This window comes from Littorina saxatilis, linkage group LG3, assembly GCF_037325665.1.
Source record: "Littorina saxatilis isolate snail1 linkage group LG3, US_GU_Lsax_2.0, whole genome shotgun sequence".
Taxonomy (NCBI): Eukaryota; Metazoa; Mollusca; class Gastropoda; order Littorinimorpha; family Littorinidae; genus Littorina; species Littorina saxatilis.
In genome coordinates this window covers 49,926,682-49,947,000 of record NC_090247.1, presented here as the reverse complement: position 1 = coordinate 49,947,000, position 20,319 = coordinate 49,926,682, and the positions used below count along the sequence as shown (strand labels likewise).

General features: G+C 40.3%; 2 protein-coding genes across 3 annotated transcripts in view; one reads left to right on the top strand and one right to left on the bottom strand.

Moving 5' to 3' along the window:
• Nucleotides 1-1,801: 1,801 nt before the first annotated feature.
• LOC138962569 (transmembrane protein 50B-like) lies at nt 1,802-11,304 on the bottom strand. 2 transcript variants are annotated; one of them, XM_070334437.1, is made up of 7 exons: nt 11,144-11,304; nt 7,380-7,519; nt 6,306-6,418; nt 6,026-6,093; nt 5,265-5,357; nt 3,178-3,238; nt 1,802-2,025 (listed from the first exon to the last, which is right to left on the bottom strand). In XM_070334437.1, exons 2-7 carry the CDS (start codon nt 7,476-7,478, stop codon nt 1,980-1,982), a joined length of 480 nt encoding a protein of 159 aa, XP_070190538.1. In that variant the 5' UTR covers nt 7,479-7,519; nt 11,144-11,304; the 3' UTR covers nt 1,802-1,979. The 2 variants fall into 2 exon arrangements, with proteins under 2 accessions (XP_070190538.1, XP_070190537.1); XM_070334436.1 differs by lacking the exons at nt 7,380-7,519; nt 11,144-11,304 and adding an exon at nt 7,229-7,372.
• A 6,212-nt stretch (nt 11,305-17,516) lies between these two features.
• LOC138960952 (uncharacterized) overlaps nt 17,517-20,319 on the top strand; it is a gene marked incomplete at its 3' end in the record, with an annotated part of 4,368 nt that continues 1,565 nt past the window's right edge. The window contains 1 exon segment of the mRNA XM_070332582.1: nt 17,517-18,374.

The window sequence follows — 20,319 nt, the reverse complement described above, 5'->3', positions numbered from 1 at the left end:
GTTGCCGAACAGAAAAGGCTAGTTATCTCCCTTGTTTTTCTGATAACGTTCGTAAAAGGCTACAGATGTAAATACTTTGATGTAAAGAATAATCCTACAAAGTTTCAATCACATCCGATGAACTTTGTCAAAGATATAAAATGTCTAATTTTTCCTTTGACGCTGACCTGTGACCTTGAAAAAGGTCAAAGGTCAACGAAACCATCGTTAAAGTGTAGAGGTCATTGGAGGTCACGACTAAACAAAATATGAGCCCGATCGCTTTGATAGTTTCCGAGAAAAGATATAAAATGTCTCATTTTTCCTTTGACGCTGACCTGTGACCTTGAAAAAGGTCAAAGGTCAACGAAACCATCGTTAAAGTGTAGAGGTCATTGGAGGTCACGACTAAACAAAATATGAGCCCGATCGCTTCGATAGTTTCCGAGAAAAGTCCAACGTTAAGGTGGTGTCTACGGCCGGCCGGCCGGCCAGACTAACACTGACCGATTACATAGAGTCACTTTTTCTCAAGTGACTCAACAAAAAACAATGACGAGAATTGATGGCTTCTTTCCACAAACGTCAAGGCAAAAAACATTAAAATCATTCCTCTTAATGGCCTGGAAAGAATATTTTCCATTGCATTTACCTTTCATGTATGAAAAGCCACATATTTTTAAAAATGTTTTCCATACCTACCCTTCAGTTGATGTTCAGTATTCTCAAATAGATCAGTGTAGGTTTTAAATTTTAGTGCCCATAAAAGTTCTAAAAAACAACAACATACACATGAAAACTAATGCACAGTCCATTCAGGAAAAAATGAATATAATTGTACAGTGGACCATCATTCCTAAACAAAAGTACACAAACAGCACAACCGTTACGAACAGAGCGGACAATACACGACACAAACCACTGCGAGGAGCTTCTGAAATATCATCAGCACAAACAGAGCAGAGTGAGATTTTGCACATACATTTACAATAATTTACAGAAAAGACAAATGAGATCTACATGTGCAACGTATACAGGCATGATTTGAAATAAGTACAAGTATAAAAAGACGAGTCTTGATTAAAAAAACAACCCATGAATACAAAGTTACACATTCTTTTCCTCTTTGTACCAAATTCACAAACAATAGACTGCAACAATATACCTCGAGAGATTCTCATTCATTGACTGTTCCAATTCACTTTGCAACTACTCTCATACTGTGTAATCAAAATAAAATCTCCGATTTTCCTGCACCCTAAAAATGTAGCTGTGTAAACTAAGTGAAGCCTGCCCTGTGTCCTTCTAGTTCTACTATAACAAGGCTTGGTCTCCTGGGGACTGATGTTCTCTTTTCACCATCAAAAACAACATTTCCCAAACTTTTATGGCTGTTTCAGTTGTATTCCTTATCTCAGCTAAACAGCGTGCGTTCTGTTGCAGCAGTGAGATCGTAAGTTGAAAAAAATGGCAGACAGCTTTGAACTTCGGCTCTTCTTCTAAATTGTAAACTTTACCGCAGGCGCCAACAGATAAAATATGCTAAGGACACATTTTTAGCTGTGTACCAGGGGAGAGAACCATGAGATACATCCTCATGCCTGCCGACTCAAGCCTTCTGTTGAGACACTTGAAAAAGGGTGAAAGCAGTGTTTGACCATTGCAAGAGCAGTTTGAAAATCTGCTGCAGCAAAAGTGTGTGTTTGTGTGTGTGTGAAGGTGTGTGTGTGTTAATGTGTGTGTGTGTGTGGGGGGGTTATGCATGTGTAGAGGGGGGGGGGGGGGGGGTAAAAAGAGAAATGGACAGACAAATACAAGAAAATATGTTTTGTTCTATTCTTTACTAAACTAAAAAATAAATAAAAAATCAAGCATGATACAAATAGCATCTGTACAAACAGGCAACACACATTTACATTTGACAGCAGCGCATCTGAGAAGAAAGCACAGAATATCAAAAATCATTGTTTGCTGGCTCTGAGTTTTGTCTTGTTTTTTCTTCAACCCCAAAGATCCTCGGTGCGGCCAAACTTGAACACCAGAGCGCTGAAAAATATATTTTTTAAAACACACTTGAAACCATACAGTCCATCTACCTTGTAGCATGTGCATTCTTGACACTTACAAATGTGTTGATACATGTATGTATGTGCCGCAGGGTCTTAAAACTGGTAGCTCTTACGCCGTTTCAACTTTTTGCAATTTCTTTTGCAAAGTGAAAGTGGTACAATGCTGGGACCCCCAGAATACAAAATCAATAAAAGTAATATGCTTTCTGTTCTAATACTGCACAACTCAACGAATCATATTTAAAAGCAATGTGCGTAAATTCACTCCCTAAACCACTTTTTCTGGTCTCCTCTGATCCCAGCCTTACAATATAACTTCAACAGTGTGCATTAGTTTACGCACAAAAAACCCCTGCATTTTCACCGACAAGGCGTTACGTAATTACGTACTGCACAGCCATCACACCTGGATTTTGATTCAGATATTCAGGCCAAACTGAAAGAGGGGAGACAATTAGCATTACCTTCAAGAACACAGCCATTATGCCAGGATTTATTTTCTTCGGCAAATTTGCCAAAACGAATTTAGCAATATTTGAAAGTACCAGGCAGTGTTTGGCCTCAAATTTTCCTTATCGTGAATACTGAGATGCTGCCAAAATGACGCCAGTTTTTGTTGTTGTTTATTTGAGATTTTCAGTTTGACGATTCAGTGACTGCCAAGGCCCCTTTTTGATGCAAAACTATCACATTCAGATTTCGTTGCTGATAATCACACCAAGTTGAAAGAGGGGAGACAACCACAAAGACAAAGACCACCAGCAAACTATGCCTGTAGCTAATTTACTTAGGACAAATTCGGTCCGTCCCCTTGCTTGTCTTTCAAACCAGGGATTTGGTCTGGTGTCGGCAATTAGCAAAACATCAACACTTCTTTCAAATAGCTAAAAACTTTGCCATTATTTAACCAGACATGGTGACCTTTTTTTTAAGGTGGGAGAAAAGATGATGCCTAGGACTGTCATACCTTTTTTGAAATTTGCCCAAATTTTTCTGCACAATTCTAGAAAGCAGAAAATAAACCCTAGTAACAATCCTGTATATCCTCAACAGCTTTCACTCATGTTTTGTCTTTGTTGACAGGCACCATTCAAGAGAAAAACAGAATTAATAAAAGAATGTAAAGTACCTGAAGAAGATGAGAGCATTTTGCAAGAAGACGGCGATGCCAGGCCAGTCAGGCTCCACAACTGAAAAAATACAAAGGTAAAAATTCATCACCGATCATATTACTGGCCTGAGAGCTTTTACAAAGACATTGGTAGAACTAGACCAAAATGAAAATGAAGCCAAGGTATAAAGTCTGGGGGACAGCTGGAGGCCTATGACAGCACACATTTGAAAAAAACTAAACTTTGAGGAACCTGCACTCTGCTAATAAAGAGACTGACTCTTTCAGGGTGTAGAGCATACATGCATACCTGCAGTTTCAGGATCCTTGAATAAGCAGCACATTTTTTATGCGAGGGGGGGAGATAAATCAGTCTGCCTTTTCATGTGGACAAGTTACGCTTTTTTCAGGTGAGTCAAGTTGTAATCATGCTGATAGTACAGAGCTGCCAACCCCTGTGAATTTTCAAGAGTAGAAATTTAGAATTTAAAGTGTAGCAAATTGTAGCATAATTATTGTCTTTAACCGCACATCTGTGTTTATATCTCAAACAAAATTGTACCTCTTAATTACTGTAACAGGAACATATTCCCATTAGAGTGTCTGTTGTGCCAATTTCTGCAGTGTGGACAATATAAGATGTTTGATGGGTTGTTGACAGACCAGCTTTTTTGTCGGGCCGAGGGGGGCATATCGACTTTTCTCGGACCGACAAACAAGCTGGTCTGTCAACAAACAACCAAACATAGTTTTTCTCATCAGTTTTGGTTGTGAGAAAATAAGTGCACAATCAACCCAGGGAGCCATGCTTTGAAACACGGGTTCCATGCTGATAACCACACGAGTCCCGGTTTGATAACCACTGGCAATCAAAGCTGGCGTGTGAAAGCAACTTTCTGTGTTTTTGAGTTCATTAAATGTTGGGATGAATATGTCAAGTTTGAGGATGCACAGTTCTGCAGGTTCATCTCGGTATTCCACCCCCTCGGCTTTCTGTTGTAAATATTAAGCTGAGTGATCGAATGTGGAAGCTACGTTTGGTCAAAGGTCACAGAAGATTTGCGTCGTGCAGCGAAGGAAAGAATCGCGATCTTGTTTCCGACTCAGAGTACCTCTTTGTTTTTCATTAGACCTGTCATTCTGCTTGCTCGGCTTTGTTAGATGTTTGCATATCTTGTTGCTATTTTCTTTGCTTTTATTATTGTTTCTTATTTGTGCTTCGTTTATCGATACAACGTCTTGTGCACGGGTCAAAATGTGTGTGTCAGGGGTCGTTTTACTTGAACTTGTTCGTGTTTCTCCGAACGTCTGTGTATCGAAACACAGATACACGCACTCCATGACTCTGTAAGAAGAAAAAACATATCGCTAGCTATAGGTTTCATTTGTTTTTGATGAATGTATGACCTTTCATGAAGTAGTTTTGTTTTTTGTTTACTTTTGCCAGTTTGCCAGTTCGTTTTTGGAACTTTGCAAAGCAGTGTCGTGTCGTCTGTTTAGGTCTGGGGAAACACCAATGAAAAGAGCTGAAGAATCCCCGAGTGTTTCTATTGGGTTTGCTTTTGATTATCCATGTATAACCTACTTCCTGCAACTATGGTAATTACCGGGGATTTATTGCCTGTGGAACATGAGATTTATTTCCCAGGTGCTTGTGAATGAAAACTCGTGAAAATGATGACAACATTTGTTGCTGACCCATATGAGTGAGCAGCACAAATGAGTACAAGGACTCACAAAAAGAAGGACACCCTCGCATACTTGTTATTGTTTGTTTGAGCATAGCTATGTTTTGCTTAGCATAACAGTGTAGCATACTACCCTGAAAGTGTAATGGTTGGCAGCTTTGATAGCATCACAGCAAACAATGAGCTCTTGTGTGCATGTTGTCAACCAAAAAAGGCATCATATGCTTGATGTGATGTTGTTTTAGAGCTATTAACTGTGACACTAGCAGCATGTTTATATCTTGACTCACCTTCAGAGACTATATAACCCTTCCATAATGCAAAAATAAAACAGGACAGAATTATCAAAATTTATTTCCAGAAAAAGTCCATCATCTCATTCATCAGCAATTAAGACACACAAACAGACAAACTCACAGTGAACGACGTAGAATCCAAAGAGGATCCAGGAGGCTGCGATCAGGGAACCAAAGGCCAGCAGAAAGCCCAAGAACAGCCACACTCGTGCACCTTGCTTGCAGAAAAAAAAAAAAATAAATACAACTCTTTCAGACACTGAATCTTAAACAGAACCATGGTTAAGTCAGGGATGACGAGTGGATTTGGGTTTTTTTGCAATTTGCTGGAATGTCCATAACCTTTTCAGAAATATTTGCCAGTCTTTTGCATTATCTTTCCTCGACTGTGACAAAAAGTAGGGTACATGTAATTCTGCTGAAATGGCAACACGTTTTTTCGGCTGTTGGTGTGACCACCGTGAGTCCATGAAACCAGCTCCTGGGTCAAGGGAGAGCACCCCTGTCAGGGTCCATTCGACAGTGCACTCAGAATATTCTGTATTTTTGACTACAACAGAACCGCCCTTTTAAAGACCTGGCTTTTTTAGATTTTCTGTTCATAAGCTGTGTAAATTTACCTCCATTTTAAGATTGCCTACTTTTTAAGACCTGATTCTATCAGATTTTTGATGGAAAAAAAGGGGGTTCCACCGTATTGAATATGAAGTATGGTGCCAGATTGAATCAAGCAAAACAAGTTCCGTCTCTTGACTTTGCCGAATTTTTTTCTTTTTGCTTTTCATGTTGATTAGACTCTGTTGTTTCTGTTGGATTGTTTGGGGCACTGTTGCTTATCATCACACAATTGCAGAGAAATAGTATGCCTGAAGATACACATACCTGTCTGTCCGATGCAGCCAGTTGTGTATGAGTCACCACGGATCTGTCCATTTGAAACAGAGTTTATTCTGAAAAAGAAACCACACTGTAAAAATCAGACTGTTGTGTAAAATAAAGTCATTACCCTTTATTGTATCAGTAATGCGACAGTACATTTTATGCAAACATTTTGCACAACACACACATAGACTTCTGCAATACTATACTCTCTCTCTCTCACACACAAACACACACACTTGAATGAAAACCCCCAAAATAGTTAGCATAATTATGTACTTACATGAAAAATGCTATAGTTGATATAGCCCCTGGGGTGTGAAAGGCATGGTTGAAATCCTTCTGCTCTGGATAAATGGCAGCTGCGTCAATCACCATCCACCAGCCAGTGAAAAACTGAAAACACACAAACATCAAAATTAGGTTTCATCTAAAACTATGAAAAGGAAAGTATGAAGCACTAAAACGTGTGTTCTTAGTTTTACATATATATATTTTGCACTTGTAGTCCTAGGACTGATGTCTCTTGAACTAGTTTAAGCCTTTATTTTAAACATTGACATGCTTTTAGTGTGTGTACGTGTGTGTGTGTGTGTGTGTGTGTGTGTGTGTGTGTGTGTGTGTGTGTGTGTGTGTGTGTGTGTGTGTGTGTGTGTGTGTGTGTTGTGAAAACAATTACTTTGTGTGAACACAACGAAATGCATGCAATTCCTTTGGCTGTATTGACTTTACAGGAAGAAGAAAGCAATGAATAGCTTCATGCTTAATACAACAACACAAAATGGAACCCTCTTTTTAAGAATAAGACTGAAGATTATGAAGACCCTCCTTTCCAGCACGGAATGTCCAACAAATAGTGTACCCGCCTTTGGCTAGTGATTCTGAAAATGTACTATCCAGAGAGCAAACTTTACTAGCAAAACCAACAATTTGTTTCAGCAACTTTACTCGCATTTGACGAGTAGATGAACATTTATACTCGCCAGTTACATGTTTTTACTCGCCACTTTCAGGCCTGCTTTCTCAGATTTTTGTATACACAACCTCTGTAAATGTACCTCCATTTTAGGACTCCTTCCTTTAATTTTTAGGTGTTAAAAAGAGGTTTCGACTGTACCTCAAATTGCTACACAGTGTAGCCATTTGGATTTTGACGTATCAGGCGAAAAACACACAGAGAAATTCATACATCAACAACTGTCTTACCATAATGCCAGATATGATAGACGTACGCCACCATACATCAACAACTGTCTGACCATAATGCCAGATATGATAGACGCCACCATACATCAACAACTGTCTTACCATAATGCCAGATATGATAGACGCCACCATACATCAACAACTGTCTTACCATAATGCCAGATATGATAGCCACCACCATATTTCTTCTTTCCCCAAGTTCAATGCAGTCGCACTTGGGCATAGAGCAGTTATCCAGAAACCCTGACATTGTGATCAGTAAATGGACGTTCACTGGACACTGCTGAAAATCTGTGACATAACACAAGAAGATATGTTTTAGAAGCATATAAGGAAATAAAATGTCTGTGCTCAATGAACATAATTACATAGTTACTCCACTAAACTGAAAGACAAAGTCTAAAACATGAATCATGAAAGGGTGTACCCCCAGAATATCTGCACAGTAGTATAGTTCAGATGCACTGACTAAAAGAGTTCGGGGAAAATACAACTAATTATCTATCATTTCAGCTTAGTTTACTAAAAATACAAGGAAAGCCACACACACACACACACACACACACACACACAAAGAAGTGTCAGTGATGTTGCAAGCTGAAGCATAATGTGACCTGTAAGTACAAGGTAAATAATCACAAGCCAATGCAACTGGTGATTCACATACATATGATACCGGGGATATAGCTCAGTTGGTAGTGCGCTGGATTTGTATTCAGTTGGCCGCTGTCAGCGTGAGTTCGATCCCAGGTTCGGCGGAAATTTATTTCACAGAGTCAACTTTGTGTGCAGACTCTCTTCGGTGTCCGAACTCCCCCCCGTGTACACTACATTGGGTGTGCACGTTAAAGATCCCACGATTGACAAAAGGGTCTTTCCTGGCAAAATTGCTTAGGCACAGTTAATAATTGTCTACCTATACCCATGTGGCTTGGAATAATAGGCCGTAAAAGGTAAATATGCGCCGAGATGGCTGCAATCTACTGGCCTTATATATAAAATTCCATCTCACACGGCATCATTGCAGAGCGCCTAGAACTGTACCCACGGAATATGCGCGATATAAGCCTCATATTGATTGATTGATTGAAATCATGCAGTGAATGTATCTTATTTCAAAAGCATGTATTTATACTCTAGCCTTTCTTAACAATTCAGTAGATCAACTCCTCTCCGTCATGCTGAGGATGAGTTTGAGCACTCTTTCCAAAGAAAAGTACCACCTTGCAGAAGTGCTGATTTACTCATTTATAGATTCCTTCTGCCTCACTGTAATAGACCTTTCGGTATCTGAGCAGCTCTCGCGAGATATCCACGAGACACGCTCTTTGTTATGCTTTGAACGTTGGAGAACTTCGAACCTGAGCTTATGCAGGTCGCGCCGGATCGCTGTACCACATACGTTGCTATGCTCGGCAGTTTGCGAGAGCTTGGAATACCGCTAGGGCCTATTGAAAACTTAATTTAGCAGTACCCACTGGCTCTACGCACTCGGAGTGTATACAGGGGTCAGAATCTTGTATACACTCCGGCGTTATCTCCGTTCGACACCGCTTTGCGATAGGAATGCAGAGCAGTTGATCATAAGAGTACAAAGAAACGAAAACAAACTGATCCTGCACGGCCTTTGCTGTAAGTTGTAACGTAGATTACATTTTCGGGGTGTACTTAAAAGACCAGACACTGAACCGCATCAACACTCGAAGAGTCATTCGACGCTATTTTGCGAAGGTACGCTTCACTTTCGATTCATGGTATCAAAGTACGCTGGGAACAAACACAGACAAAAACAAACACACACACGGAACTGATGCTTCACGCAGTTTATTGTCGGAGTATGGAATACATTTGGATTGTGTATCGACCTAGAAATGATTGTTGTATACTATGTGAATGTACATTATTTGCCAAGCCTCGACACTCCGAAAAATAGATAGCGGAAGTGCATACATCAGACTGATTTTTCATTGGCTACTTTCTAAGGACTTGTTAGGTGGCATTTCATTGGCTACAGATTTGTAACAGAGTTTTTCATTGTGGGAGTGTATACAGACTCTTCGATCCTGTAGGCCTATACACTCAGAGTGCATACAGCTTTTGCCTTAGCAGTATTACAAATTTACATTAAAGGCACAGTACGCCTCCCGTAAACCATCACAGATACTGTCAGGCTTTTACACACGGTACAAACACCCTTCCATTTGAACGCTCACCAAACGGGAACATCCTAGGTGCCCTACGTAAAGAGCGAGCAATTTTCAAAGAATTTATTTTTGCGTGGTTTATCTTACCCCTGAGCCATCGTGAACCCTTGTGATCCAGTTTCCCTTTTTCACAATGCAGTCGTCAGTTTGTAATTTGAATGGGGCTTGCTGTGAGCTTATCTGCAATAGCACGTTATGTACCTCTGACTTTTCACAAAAAACCCGAATGTGATTCATAAGAACTCAAGCGATGGCTTTTGACTGCCTATAAACCGTCGTCTGCTACGAAAATCACGACCTTGCGTGACCCTGCTTTCGGGCTTTTCAAACTTTCAAAACTTCGAATTGTACTGATCTTGTCTTGATGAAAAAAGAATTCTTTTATGATTTAAGAATGTTTGTGTAACAAATTAAGCTGAGACTTTATTATTTAGATTTTAAAAGTTAGGTCTAGCGCCAAAACGCACCACGGTCCGAATCATTCTGATAATCATCGCTCCACGGCTATCGCCAGTTGAAGGGAAGTAACTCATTTTTTACCTGAGTTCAGGATGGGTCCGATTGAGATGGAGACAATCCGAAAAATTATTTCTTTGAAAATTGCTCGCTCTTTACGTAGGGCACCTAGGATGTTCCCGTTCGGTGAGTGTTCAAATGGAAGCGTGTTTGTACTGTGTGTAAAAGCCTGACAGTATCTGTGATGGTTTACGGGAGGCTTACTGTCCGGGCGTGATTTCCGGTATCATAACAGCCGTCCAGCACCAAAACGAGGCGCCATTGTTGTAGCAGCCCAAGTCCACGAAAATAAATTCTTTGAAAATTTCTCACGCTCGACAGAAAGCAGCCAGGATGTTCCCGTTCGGTGAGCGTTCAAATGGAAGTATGCTTGTACTGTATGTAGACGCTCGGGGAGCTCTGTGATGGTTTACGGGAGGCTTACTGTGCCTTTAAATCAATACTAATGCTAGTAATAGTAATACTAATACTAATAGAGTCAAGGCAGAGTCTCTGATTTAAGGGTAACGCCAAGGGTAATAAACGGTAATCTTGAACTTTAGCGTGTTCAATTCATAGCTCAGAATCCAGTGACATTCTTTACTTATTTTTGATACAAGTCCATGTAAGCAAGCCAAATAACATTTGTCGTGAAATTAATTGACGGATTGAGCTCCAAACTTAAGCATAATTAATTAATTTGGTTGTTCAATCGACGAAAATGCACCGAAAATGGTGTACATTGTCAACCATGGGACATCATTTACTAGAAAGAGTTGTCTCCCTTGTCCTCTCACACGGATAATCAGTCCTTCTTTGACCCATGTAAACGAAATGCATTCGTACAGTTCATCGGAGTTCATTCCGTAACTTTAAAGGGATCTAAAATGACTTGTTATGATTACAAGTGCAGGTTCTACAAATTTGGAGACTTAAAAAGTTAAATGCCTCTGAATTATGACTATGAGCTATGAATTTAACACGCTAAAGTTCAAGATTACCTAGTGCACTGAACCATTTTTCTCTCACAATTTCGTTCTTTCTTTTCTCTATTTAAACTGAGAATAACGTTATCCATTCGCACTCGATGCAGGAAGAACATACAGGTGGTCAACACTGAACAGAGGCAACTTCAGATCAAGTGAAGTGTGTCATAAGTGAAATGCAGCATCTTTCTATACATTTCCACGAATACTTGCTCAGTCGAATCACTTACCTTTTCGCCCGTGGCTGACTGGTGCAAGAGTTCAAGGTCCTAAAGACGACTGGAAGTTTGGTCTTCAATCCCTAAACGTAATGGCACTGTTTTATTTCATGTCTTTGGCGTTCGTTGAGACTGGTAGTCGATTCACCGGATGTTGTGAAGTCAGACTCATATGATGGTGACGTCACACCTTAATGTGCACAGCGAAAATATGTATGGCTGGCGGGCTGTACTACAAGTACAGTAACACGGGTTTTTTTCAGCGGTACTACTTGTCTCCGAAAACCTCCGAAAAATCCCGAAAACTAAAAAAAACACCGAAAACCTCATCAGAAATTTAAGAAAATCGTCCTTAGATCGTGTTTTGTTACATATTTGTTTTAAATCATAACTTATCTGCAACTTTCACAGTTCACGGCTTTATTTTTGTGTTTGTGAGAGGATTAACAAAGGAGCGGAAGCACTAATAATAATAATAATAATAATAATAAATGAGCATTTATATAGCGCAACATCATAACTTTACAAGTATGCTCCGCTTTGCGCTTGACACATTTAAAATTAAAACACAGTTGTACAAGCATTTACATCTACATTCATAGTCAGCAACACTTAATTAAAAGCATACACCATCAAACATACATTACAAAAGATTCTTCCACTAACTAAGTAATAAAAACATGAATAAAATAGGTAGTGAAAACAAGGAAATACCAGCTGAATACCCTTAATCAAACAGAACATGTTATCAACAATACTGAAAACAGCCCTAGATGTTTATATACATTATCACATTATCACTAAAACAACAAATACACTACATGTAGCCTACTGATGGACTGAGAAAACAAAATCAGGGGTTGTATTTTTTGAAGAGGTGCGTTTTAAGTGCTCGTTTGAATGCTTGGGGTGACTGAGAGTGGCGGATGTGAAAGGGGAGAGAATTCCATTGTGTGGGTGCGCAGAAAGTAAAAGTGCGTTGTCCGTATGTTTTGGTTTTGGTGTGTGGAATGGTGAGGATGCGACAGTCAGAAGAGGCACGGAGTTGTCTTGCGTGGAGAATAGACGGTGAGGAGTTCAGAGAACGGTAAGCAGGAGACGAGCCAGAAAAGAAGTTAAAGCAGAGGATGGACAGTTTGTAGTCAATGCGGGCTTGAATAGGTAACCAGTGCAGTGTGTGAAGAAGTGGTGTTGCGTGATCTCGTTTTCGTGCTTTCAGAATGAGGCGTGCTGCCGAGTTTTGGACTTTTTGTAGTTTATGCAGGAGGTACAGCTAGAGGACAGCCAGAGAGAAGAGAGTTGCAGTAGTCAAGTTTAGAAAGAACAAAGGCACAGACAAGAGTGTTAGTTGTTTGAGAGGAGAGTGTGTGGCGAATGGTGCTGATCTTACGAAGCTCAAAATAAGCTGCTCTACAGACTAAAGATATATGTTTGTTAAGGGTCATGTCAGATGAAAGGGTGAATCCAAAGTTTCTAGCTGATGGTGAGAAAAGAATGTCGGTGTTGCCTATTTGAACAGAAACAGGTTGGGGAGAGGGAAATGTAGTGTTCTTCTTTTTGCACAGTAAGACTTCAGTCTTATCATCATTCAGCTTAAGTTTGTTATCGACCATCCAAGATTTAACATCAGTGATGCATGTCTGAATGGTCTGGATGGCGGAATGTGTCTCTGCAGGGGGACTGGGTTTATACAGCTGGGTGTCATCAGCAAAAGACTGATTTAAAACAGAATGGTTTTGAATCAGTGTGGATAGGGGCTTAGTGTACATGATGAAAAGGATGGGACCGAGTACTGAACCTTGAGGAACACCGAAAGAAAGTGGGGCTGGAGCAGACATCTGGCCATCGACAAGCACAGCCTGAGTCCTGCCAATGAGATAGGACTCAAGCCATGCTAGCGGTGGACCGGAGATGCCGTACAGAGTCTGAAGTCTATGGAGAAGCGTGACATGGTCAATCGTGTCGAACGCTGCAGAAAGGTCAAGTAGGGTAAGCACTGACACATCACCACCATCCAGAGCAGACAGAATGTCACTGATTACTTTAAGTAGGGCTGTTTCAGTACAGTGAGAAGGGCGATAAGCGGACTGAGAGTGCGAGATCAAAATAATCATGGGTGTTCAAATATGACAACAGCTGCTTCAAAACTACCTTTTCAAAAACTTTGGACAAGAATGATAAATTAGATACAGGACGATAGTTCTTCAAAATATTGACATCAAGACTAGGTTTTTTGAGAAGTGGTTTGACAAGTGCAGTTTTGAACAATGATGGAAAAACACCAGATAACAGGCTATCATTGACAATTTGAGTAAGAGTTGGCAACAACACATCAAGATTCTCAAAAAGCAGTGGTGTGGGTATGGCATCAAGTGGACAAGTTGTTGGTTTGGACTTTAGAATAATGGATCTAAGGTCTTTTTCACTGATTGGCTGAAATGATGGAAAAGAACAATCAGTGGGAACATCAACATGACTGGAGGAAGCAGAATGTGCACCCATCTGATCAAGTTCAGAACGAATATCTGAAGCCTCCTTGACAAAATAATCACTGAATACATCTGGCAGCTGACTAGCGGGGAAAACAGTGGGAAGTGGGGATACCTTACTGCGGCCGGTCACAACCGGCTGCAAATATCGCAGTTTTTTGCTTGAATCGCAAGCAATAGTCTGGGTTTGGACATCATCAATAGATCTACTTGTGCTTTCAAGTAACAAGAGTTACCTCCCTTGCATTGATATCGATGCATCGCCGGGTGAATTTGTCGAAAATCCGGCTCTAAACACAAAAATAAGGGTGCAAATAGCCTTAATCAGGCATGACTTCTAATAAACATGTCAAAACCTTCAATTTGAAGTTAGATTTAGTCATTAAGATGGGGTTTTCAGAAGTTTTCGGAGGTTTTCAGGGTTTTTGGGGTTTTTCGGAGTCAAGTAGTACCCTTTTTCAGTGATGCATACTGCTTATTTTCTAAAACTCCAAGGCTCTAGACATTTTTTTCTTTGAGTTAATAGACAACAGATGTAACTCACGTGTACTGGTGCAGCTATGAAGTTATCTCTCTTCTATGCTGGTGAAATGATCTCAGTTTTCGCCTGGGCCAAGCTTAGTTTCGTTATGGATGCCGCTTTTGACTACACACGCCCGACGATGCGGGTTTGTCTGAACCCATACATTTGAAAGAGGGTTTTGACTATTTTGGGACATGACATGGTTATGTGCTAAGAAAACATTGAGTTTCGCAGTCCGGATAATGTAATTATACCCCAGATTGAAATGTTGCTTTTGCCCGGGCCGGTCAAATTAAAGGCGCAGTAAGCCTCACGTAAACCATCACAGATACTGTCAGGCTTTTATACACAGTACAAACACCCTTTCCGTTTAAACACTCACCGCTTGAGAACATCCTAGGTGCCCTACGTAAAGAGCGAGCAAATTTCAAAGAATTTATTTTCGTGTACCGTCTGATCAGCAAATCAGGCGTCTCGTTTTGGTGCTATAACTAACTTTTAAAATCTAGATAATAAATTGACAGCTTGTTACACAAACATTCTTAAATCATAAAAGAATTCTTTTTTCATCAAGACAAGATCAGTACAATTGGAAGTTTTCGGAAAGTTTGAAAAACAAAAGCCCGGAAACGTGCCACGCAAACCGTCTTTCTCGTAGCAGACGACGGTGGTGCCTAGCGCCTGTTCCTCTGAACATCAACTGTCACCGCTCTAGTTCGTGTGAATCGCAGCCGTTTGTTGCGTTTAGATTCAGAGGTACACAATAACATGCTATTGCGGATAAGCTTACAGCGAGCCGCATTGAAATCACAAACTGACGACAACATTGTGAAAGGAAACTGGATCACACGGGTTCGCGTTGGCTCAGGAGTATGATAAACCACGCAAAAATAAATTCTTTTGAAAATTGCTCGCTCTTTACGGAGAGCACCTAGGATGTTCAAAAGCGGTGAGTGTGTAAATGAAAGGGTGTTTGTACTGTGTGTAAACGCCTGACCGTATCTGTGATGGTTTATGGTTCATGGGTCAAAGTGAACGCTTACTGCTCATGCATCTATACAAAAGGTGACTGATGAGTTTACATCGGGACGAACAGCAGCAGCACACGGTGGACAATGATGCATGATTGCCGGCTGGCGGAAACACATCCTGCGACTGAATCGTTCTGTCTGTCTGTCTGTCTGTATTTCTCTGTTATTATTGCACACACGCACACACACACACACACACACACACACACACACACACACTGACACACACACACACACACACACACACATACACACACACACACACACACACACACGTACACGCACACACGCACTGACACACACACACACACATTGACACACTGACACACATTATACACATCGCTGCTTTTTTTATTATTATTTTTTTTTTAATAAATTGTTGATGTTTGTGTGTGTCTGTACTTTTAGCGTCAAGCGGAATATCATTACAATTGCATGTTTTTACTGATGCCCTGCAGCAGTTATACAGGCACGCCGTTTTGTACGTGCTATGAAATATGCAGTTTTAATCATCTTGCACTTCAGTTTATCAACGCTTTGTCATATCTTGCCGTTATTGACGTATTTAGCCAGTGACATACATAAATGACCGACACATGCATATTTTTGAAAGGACCCGGCTTTTAGGGGACATTGATTTACTCCGGTATCTTTTTTTACACGCGTAGACCATAAACATCGACTGACGGAAGCTGAATAGTCACGCTTAAGACTCATTTTAGTTATAAAGCTGGTTAAATACGTAATTAAACACAGATAACAAGTGTATTGTTATAAAGAGGTTTTTTTTTTAATCTTTTGGGCTTGAGTTTATTTAGACAATGATTTGAATTTTCTTCGTGTCATGATATGATGTGCTTTTATAACTCTTCGTGTGTAAACCTTTGTTTTTATGTTCCCATGCAACATTTCTGTTGCTTGTACGGTTGTCTCCTCTTCGGAACGAGAGTAAGATGTAAAATTAATATATCAACCGACTCATTATGCTAGTACTCTCATTGAATAAAGATTTGCGATTGTGAATACTATTGTGATTTTCTGTGTGTGTGTGTGTGTGTGTGTGTGTGTGTGTGTGTGTGTGTGTGTGTGTGTGTGTGTGTGTGTGTGTGACTCTCTCTCTCTCTCTCTCTCTCTCTCTCTCTTTTATTGTATTACGTAATGATCCTGGACGAAGTCAAGAAACTAGGTTGCAAGAGTGGGGCTAGGTGCGACAGTAAACTTCTTTCTTTTTCTTTACGCATCTTTCAAGACACAAAACCGGCGTTGAACGAACTTTTTATTGGCTCCTCCACAAAAGTTTACAGACAAGAAAGCATTTTCTTAAAAAAAAATGTCAAACAATCGGAGTTTGAAAACTGAAAAAAGTGGGGACAGTGTGCGACTGCTGATGATTGAAGCCCGTGCTAACTAATTGATGCACAACATCAGTTTGTTTGATTGGAATAACATTTCTTTCACCATTTAACACTATAATAGCAGCATGATAACCACAATACAAGCACACACAACACATTTACACTGTGATCTGACTCCCAAACAAAGCGACTTGAAAATCGGCATATCCGCCGTGTAAAACGAGTAATTTAAAAAGAGACGTCTTTACCTAACTTGAATCTGGAAGGCACCTGAGAGAAAAAGATTCCCATTTAATGGAGTAAACCAGAAGTGCATTAAACTATGTAGATCATTTACCTGTGAGTAAACCAGAAGTGCATTAAACTATGTAGATCATTTACCTGTGAGTAAACCGATTTCATTGGGAGAAAAATAGGTGTGGAATTTGCATGAAGGAGAGAACAACTGCCACCATTAAAGGGTACACATTTAAAGTCGGTGCAAACTATTACTGCAAACAAAGCAGCACCGTAGTACATTGTTTGTTTGTTTTTAAATGGGAAATTTGCAAATTTTAATGTTGTTTATATTGTTTAGTCACGCACCAACACATACACTTAAGACTGAGGTCGGGATAAACACAAAGACTCGTTGAGAAGATTTAGGTGCCTGTTGTCAGAATGATCTAGGCAGGTCACCACAGGGACCAGAAACAAAACACAGACTAGTTTTATTTTCATCAGTATTCAACACCTTGCACCGAAATCAAGGTATGTTAGCTTATCTGGCGCCTGTGCTGATCACTGACTCAGCTGATACCACAGTTATAAAAGACAAGTACAGCCACCCAACCCGGCAACGAACTAAACTAAAGTAACATTGCATCACTGATTATGTTATCCTCCCTCTCCCGGCCACGTGATTGTAGTTTGTCACTTCCTACTCATAATGACAGACATATACAGTTCCATCCACTTTTCTCTTGACAAAAAAAACCCCGCCAGCCCCCCATAATTCGATGTGTCAGTGCAACGATTCAAACGCCACAGCGGTGTGTGTGTGTGTGCTGTGTGCGTGTCACACAGTTGGGGTTTTATCGGCTGTAGCGGTACGCACAACACACTCTGTGTCGCTGGGTCAACTGCTAACATATGAATGGGGTGCTTTAGTTCGTCAATCAGTTGTGGCGTTTTCTTTCAAAGCATGATGTGACGCCGTTTTCAATTGTAAAGAAATACCTGCTTGGTGAACGCGCATTTCGTTGGGACTGGGATTTGTTGAAAACTGTGGGCCGATCTCTCCGGAAAACTTGTGCAGTTTCAGTGTTTCACTAAACCTTTACTGATTTTAAGACTGCATGTGCAGTCAAGTTGTGGCCAGAGACTGCATTTTGGGCTGACGGTCTGAACACCGTGTGATCAAACAAATTCCAGGAAGTCTCAACAGTTCTGACATTCTGCATGTGATTTGAGACTGTTCAACATTTGGAGGATCGATTCTCTCTCTCGTCCGCTACAGTAAGTGTTGCGGTTGGGAGCAGTGAAGTTTAATTAATTTTAAAACTTTTCTTAGTTTGTGTATTGCTCGGAGAAGTTGGGACGGTCTGAGCTACACTTGGGTAAATACTGTGATCAAACTGGTTGTGCATGGGAGGTCTCAACATTTCTGACATCAGTTCTGTGTGTTCAGAGAAGCTCCACACTTTGAGTGATTGCGTCTGATGCAAAAGTTGCATGCCTTCACTAACATTACTGAGCTGACCCGTTACATCTTCACATTTGTTTGTCTGTGGTCAACACTGACTGTGCCACATCAGCCCGTGATCAGCTGCGAGACAACGTGCTACCTAGGATAAGAACAATCAGGTATGATTCATTTGTTTGCCTCTTGTTATTGTTTGTACTGTCACAATTTAACTGTAGCTTCTTTCCGGTTCTTTTTGAAACGCACTATAAGAGTTCATAGGCCTAAAACCCCTGCCTCCACTAATATTCCCTCACGCACTAAATAAACTATTTGGCCTTGATCCCCAGTACCCACAATTAAGCACCTGTGGTGACATGCACTAATGCCGGAACCCACGGGCGCCGGCGGGCCGGTGTCACAGACTGATAGTAAACCATTGACAGTTCCATTGAAGGTACAGTATTTAACCTCTCTCGTCAGTGTAAGTTGTCGTGTTCACCACGACATAATCTGTTCAGGCTATTATGCGGGATAAATAACCACTTTAATCCAAACACACGCCAAAACTGAGTCAACAACCTTCAAGGGATTGTAGAGTCGATTCTTTTTACATTTAGTCAAGTTTTGACTAAATGTTTTAACATAGAGGGGGAATCGAGACGAGGGTCGTGGTGTATGTGCGTGTGTGTGTGTGTGTGTGTGTGTGTGTGTGTGTGTGTCTGTGTGTCTGTGTGTCCAAACACACGCCAAAACTGAGTCAACAACCTTCAAGGGATTGTAGAGTCGATTCTTTTTACATTTAGTCAAGTTTTGACTAAATGTTTTAACATAGAGGGGGAATCGAGACGAGGGTCGTGGTGTATGTGTGTGTGTGTGTGTGTGTGTGTGTGTGTGTGTGTGTGTCTGTCTGTCTGTCTGTCTGTGCGTGTGTGTATGTAGAGCGATTCAGAGTAAACTACTGGACCGATCTTTATAAAATTTTACATGAGAGTTCCTGGGTATGATTTCCCCAGACGTTTTTTCCTTTTCTTGGATAAATGTGTTTGATGACGTCATATCCGGCTTTTTGTAAAAGTTGAGGCGGCACTGTCACACCCTCAATTTTCAATCAAATTGATTGAAATTTTGGCCAAGCAATCTTAGGCAACGGCCGGACTTTGGTATTGCATTTCAGCTCTGCAGCTTAAAAATTAATTAATGACTTTGGTCATTAAAAATCTGAAAATTGTAATTAAATTTTTTTTTTATAAAATGATCCAAAATTACGTTCAGCTTATTATTCATCATTTTCTGATTCAAAAAACATATAAATATGTTATATTCGGATTAAAAACAAACTCTGAAAATTAAAAATATAAAAATTATGATTAAAATAAAATGTTCGAAATCTTATTCCTTGTCGGTTCCTAATTCCAAAAACATTAGATATGATATGTTTGGATTAAAAACACGCTCAGAAAGTTAAAACGAAGAGAGGTACAGAAAAGCGTGCTATGCAGCACAGCGCAACCACTACCGCGCTAAACAGGCTCGTTAATTTCACTGCCTTTTGCACGAGCGGCGGACTACGGTCATTGTGAAAAAAATTAGTTTCATTCTGTGAGTTCCACAGCTTGACTAAATGTAGTAATTTCGCCTTACGCGACTTGTTTCTTCTCCGTAAGTGGCACCCATGTCAATCTGCGAAAGTATTTCAGAGCCCTCCCCCCCCCCCCCTTTTTCCCTCGAAAAAAAGGGGGGAAAAAGGAAAAGGGAAGAAAAGAAAAAACAAGTCGCGTAAGGCGAAAATACAATATTTAGTCAAGTAGCTGTCGAACTCACAGAATGAAACTCATGAACGCAATGCCATTTTACTCGTAGCATCGTCAGGCCACCGCTCATGGCAAAGGCAGTGAAATTGACAAGAAGAGCGTGGTAGTAGTTGCGCTAAGAAGGATAGCACGCTTTTCTGTACCTCTCTTTGTTTTAACTTTCTGAGCGTGTTTTTAATCCAAACATATCATATCTATATGTTTTTGGAATCAGGAACCGACAAGGAATAAGATGAAAGTGTTTTTAAATTGATTTGGACAATTTAATTTTGATAATAATTTTTATATATTTAATTTTCAGAGCTTGTTTGTT

Bases quoted from the DNA above. Each gene is read 5' to 3' on its own strand.
- LOC138962569 (XM_070334436.1), bottom strand. From the start codon at position 7,360: ATGGTGGCGTCTATCATATCTGGCATTATGGTAAGACAGTTGTTGATG. The intron at 6,094-6,305 runs GTAAGTACATAA...TTTCTTTTTCAG, and splicing joins TCAACTATAGCATTTTTCAT to AATAAACTCTGTTTCAAATG. The intron at 2,026-3,177 runs GTACTTTACATT...TATATTTTTCAG, and splicing joins AATGCTCTCATCTTCTTCAG to CGCTCTGGTGTTCAAGTTTG.